This window comes from Benincasa hispida, chromosome 8, assembly GCF_009727055.1.
Source record: "Benincasa hispida cultivar B227 chromosome 8, ASM972705v1, whole genome shotgun sequence".
NCBI classification, from domain to species: Eukaryota; Viridiplantae; Streptophyta; class Magnoliopsida; order Cucurbitales; family Cucurbitaceae; genus Benincasa; species Benincasa hispida.
This window is the reverse complement of record NC_052356.1, coordinates 7,526,521-7,534,957: the sequence shown is the minus strand read 5'-3', so window position 1 is coordinate 7,534,957 and position 8,437 is coordinate 7,526,521. Positions and strand designations below refer to the sequence as shown.

Here is an 8,437-nt window from a genome sequence, read left to right as displayed (position 1 = left end):
GCTGTGCTACATGTGGAGAATCACATTCAGTTGAAAAGTGTCCACAAAATTCATAGTCAATCTACTTTGTCAAGAACAACCCTTTTTCAAACATGTTCAACCCCGGGTGGCAAAACCACCATAATTTTTCTTGGAAAAATAACCAACAACAAGGCTACCAACCTATGGCGCAAAAAGAAGGACCATCGGGATTTTTCCAAAGAACTAACAGTCAACAGCAACAACAAGCCAGCAGCTCTCAAACACCATCATCATCCTCTCTGGAGAGCCTATTAAAACAGTACATCGAAAAGAATGAGACAGTCCTCCAGAACCAGGCAACTTCCATCCGCAATTTGGAAATCCAAATAGGACAAATTACAAAAGAGCTAAAGAATAGACCGTAGGGGACACTACTGAGTTCTATTGAGCTCCCATGCAACCCGGGGAACACAAGGAAAGAACACTGCCAAGCAGTCACCCTGAGAAGTGGAAAGACGATGATGGAAGTTAGGAAGAAGCCTAGTAGGACCAATTCAAATATGATGAAATCAAAGAAACCACTGACGCAAACTGAGTTAGAGGAGCCCGAGATTATGGAACCTGAAGTTGTGACCACCTCTAAGCCTCCAGACCATGGAACAATGAAAGTACAGCTACCTCCATTCCTTCAAAGACTGAAGAAGAAGCAAAACGATGAAGGTTAGTATCATCACTTCCTGGAAATATTAAAACAACTACACATCAATATTCCATTTACAAAAGTGATAGAGTAGATGCCGATATATGCCAGTTTTTTAAGGATATAGTGTCGAAGAAGGGAAGCACAGGAAAATTTGCCACGTTGGCATTAACACAAGAATCAAACACTATAATCTCACCGAAGATGCACGACCTAGACAGCTTTACGATACCCTGCTCAATAGGAAGGATCTACATTGGTCAAGCATTTTGCAATCTTGGGGCAAGCATCAACTTAATGCCCCTTTCAATCTTCAAACAATTGAATGTAGGTCATGTGACACCCACGACGGTGACTTTCCAGCTTGCAAATAGGTCCCTGGTACACCTTAAAGGAAAATTGAACGATGTCTTGGTCACAATCGACAAATTCATTCTACCTGCAGACTTCATCATTCTAGACTATGAAGCAGATAAAGATGTGCCAATCATATTGGGACGACCATTCTTGTCTATTGGTCGTGCTCAAATAGATGTGCACAAGGGAGAGATCACAATGAGCATCAATTGAAAGAAGCTCAAGTTTAATATTATCAAGGCAATGAAGTTCCCAGAAGATGAAGGCCTGTCAGATCCCGACGATGAAAACACTTGCGATGAAGATTTGGAGTCCGAAGAAGAAAATGAAGAAAGAGAGGATACGATAGCATCCTTAGAAACCTGCCATGTAATAACAAAGACAGTGAACAATGAAGAAAAGTTGAAGTTAAATGAAGAGAGAAAAACACAGAAAGCTTCCTTAGAGCAATCACCTACATTGGGGCTGAAAACTCTACCAAATCATTTGAAGTACGTTTTCCTTGGCTAGAATGAAACCTTGCCAGTAATAGTATCCTCTGCGTTACCAAATGAAAAAGAAACTGCGCTGCTCCATATTTTGAAGAAATATATTAAAGAAATCGGATGGATGCTCGTAGATATCAGAGGTATTAGCCCGACGTACTGCATGCACATAATTTGGCTCGAACAAAACAAGAAAGGCTTGATAGAACCTCAACATAGACTGAACCCTGCGATTGAAGAGGTTTTTAAAAAAGAAATCATTAAATGGTTAGACACCTACATCATATACCCTATCACCGATAGCATGTGGGTTAGCCCCGTGCAAGGCATTCCCAAAAAGGGCAGAATGACAGTAGTCTCGAATGCAAACAATGAGTAAATCCCCATGAGGACTGCCACTGGCTGGCAGATTTGTATAGACTAAAGGAAGCTCAACGCAGTGACGAAGAAAGATCATTTCCCTTTACCTTTCATAGATCAAATGCTCGACCGACTAGCAGGGAATGACTATTTTTGTTTTCTTGATGGGTATGCTAACTATAACTAGATTATGATTGCACTAGTGGATCAAGAAAAAACCACATTCACCTATCCATATGGAACGTTCGCTTTTCGTCGCATGCCTTTTGGACTATGCAATGCTCCGAGCACGTTTCAATGGTGTATGATGGCAATCTTCTCCGAATATCTTGAAGACTCATCTTTATGGACGATTTCTTAGTCTATGGGAAAACATACGAAGTCTGTTTGAAAAACTTGGAGAGGATACTGAAAAGATGCGAAGAGACTAATCTGGTGCTGAATTGGGAAAAGTGCCATTTCATGGTTAAAGAAGGAATTGTGCTCAGGCATAGGGTTTCAAAGGATGGGCTAGAGGTGGATAGAGAAAAAATTGAGGTCATAGAAATACTTCCACCTCCAGCAAATATACAAGCTTTAAGGAGTTTCTTAGGACAAGTGGGGTTCTACAGACAATTTGTGAAGAAATTTTCTAAAATAGCTCGACCGTTGAATGCGTTGCTGGAAGCTGATAGAACTTTTGACTTTGATCCACACTGCCTCACCGTATTCAAAAAATTGAAGGACGCATTGACTACAGTGCCTATTTTGATTTCACTCGATGGGACAAAGCCATTCGAGTTAATGTGCGATGCCAGTAGATATGCGATGGGTGCAGTTTTGGCATAGAAGGTAAATACAATGTTACACCTCATCGCATATGCAAGTAGAACATTGAACTCCACGTAAGCAAAATACACCACCACAGAGAAGGAGCTTTTAGCGGTAATATTTGTGATTGAAAAATTCAGACCGTACTTGTTGGGATCCAAAGTTATAGTCCACACTGACCACTCGGTAATAAGATATTTAATGACCAAAAAAGATGCGAAGCCGAGACTAATCCGATGGGTTCTCCTCCTTCAAGAATTTAATATGAAAATAGTCGACCGTAAGGGTACAGAGAATCAGGTCACTGAACATTTATCGAGGTTAGAGAATCTTGGAGTGGATCGCATTCATTCGGAGGTGAACGCATCCTTCCCGGACGAGTAGTTGCTTGAAATTGAAGAACTACCCTAGTATGTAGATATTGTCAACTTCTTGGTCAGCGAACAATTTCTAAAAAATTACACGTCCCACCAAAAGAAGAGGCTCATTCATGAACGTAAATCCTACTACTCGGACGAGCCAAATATTTACAAAGGGGGACTAGACCAGATAGTGAGACTCTGTGTGCTAGAGAATGCTTTTCAGTGCATACTTTTTCAATGTCATGACTCACCCTATGGAGGATATTTCGGGGGACAGCGCACAACAGCAAAAGTTTTGCAAAGCGGGTATTACTGGCCAACTCTGTTTAAGGATACACGAGACTATTCTATGAAATGCAATAAGTGCCAAGGCATTGGAAACATTTTAGAGAAAAATGCGATGTTGATAAACATCATATTAGAATTGGAACTATTCGACATCTGGAGTATATACTTCATGGGACCATTTCTACTGTCGAATGGTCATAAATACATTTTGCTGGCCGTCGATTATGTTTCCAAGTGGATTAAAGTGGTTTCATGCATCGCAAGCGATGCGGCAACAGTCTCCAAATTCTTACAGAGAAACATCTTCACTCGTTTTGGCACCCCACATGCCATAATAAGTGACGAACGAACCCACTTTGTCAATCATATCATTAACAAATTGCCGATTAAATACAATGTCCACCATAAGATCACTATCGCATATCACCTCTAGAAAAATGGATAAGCCGAGGTTTCTAACAGAGAAATGAAGTTGATTTTAGAAAAGGTGGTGAATCTCTCACAGAAGGACTGGGCCATGAAGCTTGACGATGCCTTGTGTGCATATAGGACTGCTTATAAAACACCCATAGGCATGTCACCATATGCGTTGGTGTTTAGGAAGGCTTGTCATTTGCCGTTGGAATTAGAGCATAAGGCGCTATGGGCAGTGAAGAAGCTTAACTTTGATCTGAAGGCTGTAGGGGAGGAGAGAAAACTTCAGTTACTCGAGCTGGACGAATGGACACTATAGGTGTATGAAAATGCCAAAATCTACAAAGAACACAAAAAGCATTGGTATGACAAGTGTCTTTGTAAAAAGAATCTCCAGGCAGATTAAAAGGTCTTATTGTTCAATTCTAGGCTATGACTCTTTCTAGGAAAATTGAAATCGCGTTGGTCCGAACCATTCATAATTAAAGAAGTATTCCTGCACGGAGCGGTAGAATTGACAACCGAAGATGGGACCAAAGCATTTAAGGTAAATGGACAAAGAGTCAAGATGTATCATGAAGGAGATTTCTAATGTGAGAAACCCTCTGTGGATCTTAGGAATCCAAAACGAAGAAGAAACATCTAGTCCCTGTCAGGGACGAAGTATATCCTTTTTTTTTAGTATCCTTTTGTTATTTTTCTTCCATGAATCTAGCTTACTTTTTACATGATTATTACTCTTTATAATTTCCAACTCTTTCTTTCATACTTTTTATCCTCTTGATATTTATCACACTGTTCGTAGTAAACGATTGCGATGGAGAAATGTGATAACTTCAAACACGTGACCGGTTCGATCAGCCCATCACAGTCAAAGAATCAGCCCACCGCTGGAAAGGATATGATAACAAATAATGTGGGCAATAAAGCAAATTTGTGGGGTGTGTCTTTCCTTGCCTCATCTTATTTCAAATTTTCACTTCTTGCATTTCAATTTAATATTGCTAAATTCTACTGTCGCATCCTCTTTAGTTTGACTCAATCTTGAATTTTTTATTACTTTATTTGGTTACTGCATTCATCCCTTGCTAATTATGACTTCAATTGTGAAATTCATGCCTTCGTTTCTTACCACACGTACTACAGTCATATTAATTTCAGAACAATCGATTCATGAAACATTTCTAAAATTTAGCGGTCCACCAGCTTTCCTTCATACTATTTTTATGAAATTTCCTAAGTCCATCGCATGAGTTATTTCGTCTCATAGCAATGAGGACATTGTTGTGTGTTAAATTTGGAGGTGATAGTAATGTCATTTTCAACCTTGTTACTTTTAGAAATTCGATTAAAAAAATATATTTATATAACGTTGAGATCGGATCTTGCTCATAGTTGGATATCCGCATGACACCCGTGGGGGCAAGCCAAAACGAAGGTGGGAATCGTGATCAACACATAAACCAAGTGATTGCAACTCTACTGCCAAATAAAGAGATGGGGATGAGTTTTGACTGAGAAGGAGCACCTTGCTCGTAGTTGGATGTCCGCATGACACCCGTGGGGGATAACCAAAACGAAGGTTGGGCACTCGGATCAGCGCAAGATCACAAAACGAATATTTGAATCGCGCAAAGGTCAAAATCACTAAACACCTCGGTTTGAGAAAAGATTGAAATAAATCATGCGATGTCCTGGAAACAAGTAAAGTTTTTTTGAAGGTTAAACTTACAGTCCCTAAAGAATAGAAATATTTTAGGAAGTGATCAGGATAGAAATTAAGAAGGCGTTGGTTCATGAAATTTGAATAAGGCACCTTGAGAAGTCGAGGTAGGGTAAAGAATTTTTAAATAAAATCTTTAGTTTATGCTTGAGGACAAGCATTGTTTTAAATTTGAAGATGTGATAACTGGTAGAAATACAAGTTATTACAGCTCAAATAAGTAAAACAATGAGAGAACGCGATAGAAAAATAGGCAATATCATGTCTGAAAGCGCCAAACTAAAAGGAATTGCGATCGCTAATGCTCATTGCATAAAAGCAGCTAATTTACCTATTTTTGTTGGTACAATGCGATGGCACATATGAAATTGCGATCCAAAGGCACAATCCGATAGCATGCTTGAAGTTACGATCGTAAGTCATGCGATCATGAGATGTTTCTTAAAAAGGTGATCGCATAAAGACCTTGCATCAAGGCGACAACATAATAAATCATGATGGGACATAAATTTGATAACGGTTGCAAATTTAGTTGACAAGCCATTAAAAGCGACACCGTAGCAAGTACATTGAACTTTCGGTGACTTTTAAACAACACAACAGAGTAGGGAAATTAATGTCGCCCATCATTGCAATCATTTGTGAGAAAAGCTACTTCACCTTGAAATCTATAAATATCGAATTCCATAAGAGAGAAAACGAGATCCGATCGATTCATGTATATACATATACATATACATAGAGGATGGAGAGAGTAAGAAGATGAAGCGAGCCGAGAGAAATCGTTCCCAGACAGATCGAGAGATTGCTGGAAAGCAATACAAAGAAGAGAGGGCCAACCCTTGCGAGAGCAAGATTACACAACTAAAACAGAGTTGAAGTGATAAAAAACAACGTAAAAGACCACGGGAAGCAAGACATTGCATACCAGGCTTGTTATCTCTAAAATCTATTTGTTATTTTGTATTCAACACTTTATTTATAGAGAATGGAAACTTGATTTCAATTCATGTTCAATCTCTCTACACCATGCATGAGTAACTAAATTTCTGAATGGGTTGAGAAGTACTTAGCTAGCATGATTTAAGATATGCATGTTATGCGATCATCTTGTCTTATGTATGCATCATTCACCCTTTGGACGTACTCGAGAGAGTAGTCTAAATGTAGAATCTAGGCTTGAGAGAGTCGGATTAGATCGCATAAACAAGAGTAGAAACTTAGGAATAAGTTCTATTTGCTATTTACACATCGCATGTACCCTAGAAATAGGAATGGTGGTATGCGGTCACCTTGTCTTATGAGTGCATCATTCACCCTTACTCGAGAGAGTAGTCTAAAAATAGAATCTAGGCTTGGGAGAGTCAGATTAGATCGCATAATCATGAGTAGAAATTTAGGAATAAGTTCTATCGACTGTTTCGCATATACATTGCATGCGTCCTAGAAATAGGAATTGTGGCATTCTGCATTGAGAAATGTAGCATTGATATTTGTGCATAGCATGATCGCATAACTTGTACACAATCTTGGGAAGTGTTGACTAAACCCCTTCTCAACCCCTTCATCACAAACTTATTGTAACTCTACGGTTTCATCACTCCACGTTCAACTTCGTCGAATAGGAAAAATCTAAATCACAACACTATCCACTTCTTTTTCACCACCGCAATAGAATGAAAGAGTCTGTCGCATATCTACTTAGTAGTCCCTGTGTTCGACCCTGAACTTACCATGAAACCTAAGAAGGCTTATACTTGGGATTTGTTAGGAAAACTTGCATGTTCATCGCATAAAACACATCATCGCATACTCACACCATCGCATCATAATTTTACGCATCAAACTTCTCATGGCTTGACCAATGCATGCCCTTGCTCCACTTATGTCATCACTTGTGGTAATCACTTAGCCACATATAGCATGGCCTTACGCCCATCTTGCTTTCAAATAGCCTAATTGAAACATGACTGTCGCACATCTAGTTAACACAACAAGATTCCAATGTAAGGCTACAATTCTTAGCCAAATTTTTCTTTACAAATTACCTCATTTTTCTTGCTACTTGAGGGCCCTCATGTTCAACACTTAGAACATTTTTTGTTCTTTTTCCTCATCAAGTTTTTTCCTACAAACATATTAATAATTTATACTTAAACTTGATTAACATGTTAATTAACTTACTTTAGTAGGGAAAATAGAGTTTGGCGTTTACAATTTACCTCTCCCTTATGAATCTTCATCCTCAAAATAAGCTGCAAATCCATCAACCACATAACTGAGGGTATCTACTCCTCCTTTGCTCTTTAGTTCCATGATTCCTCTATCGTACCTTTACTAAGGGTATCATCTTGTTTCTTAACACCTGCTCTTTCTTGTGAAAAAATTCTATTGCTTCTTCTTCATAAGTCAGATTTTCCTTTAATTGCAATGGTTGCTTTAATAACACATAAGCAGGATCTAGAACATTCTTCCTTAGAATCGATACATGGAAAACATCATGTATGCGAGATAGTTTTGGAGGTAAATCTAACCTGTAAGCTATTGGCCCAACTCTCTCCACTATCTCATAAGGCTCGATATACCTTTAGCTTAGTTTTCCTTTCTTGCCAAATCTAAGGATTCCTTTCCACGGAGATAACTTAAGAAATACATGATCACCGATATCAAACTCTAATTCTCTTCTTCACTTGACAACATAACTCTTTTGTCTATCTCAAGCTATCTTAAGATTCTCTCTGATAAGCTTAACACTATTTGTCATCTGTTGAACAAGTTCTAGGCCTACTAGTTTCCTTTCTCCGACCTCATTTCAATACACGGGTGTTCTACTTTCCATACAAAGCCTCATACGAAGCTATTCCAATAGTAGAATGATAACTATTTTTATACGCAAATTCGATCAATGACAAATGTGTATCCCAACTTCCCTTGAACTACAATACATATGCCCCCAGCATGTCCTCTAGTGTTTCAA

At 38.8% G+C, this 8,437-nt stretch overlaps 1 protein-coding gene across 1 annotated transcript; it reads left to right on the top strand.

Moving 5' to 3' along the window:
* Positions 1-482: 482 nt before the first annotated feature.
* On the top strand, positions 483-2,691 carry LOC120083903 (uncharacterized mitochondrial protein AtMg00860-like). The gene is made up of 2 exons (XM_039039812.1): positions 483-681; positions 2,225-2,691. The coding sequence occupies exons 1-2, from the start codon at positions 483-485 to the stop codon at positions 2,689-2,691; spliced, it is 666 nt and encodes a 221-aa protein (XP_038895740.1).
* The last annotated feature ends 5,746 nt before the right edge of the window (positions 2,692-8,437 follow it).

Bases quoted from the DNA above. Each gene is read 5' to 3' on its own strand.
- LOC120083903 (XM_039039812.1), top strand. From the start codon at position 483: ATGGAAGTTAGGAAGAAGCCTAGTAGGACCAATTCAAATATGATGAAA. The intron at 682-2,224 runs GTTAGTATCATC...ACGATTTCTTAG, and splicing joins GAAGAAGCAAAACGATGAAG to TCTATGGGAAAACATACGAA.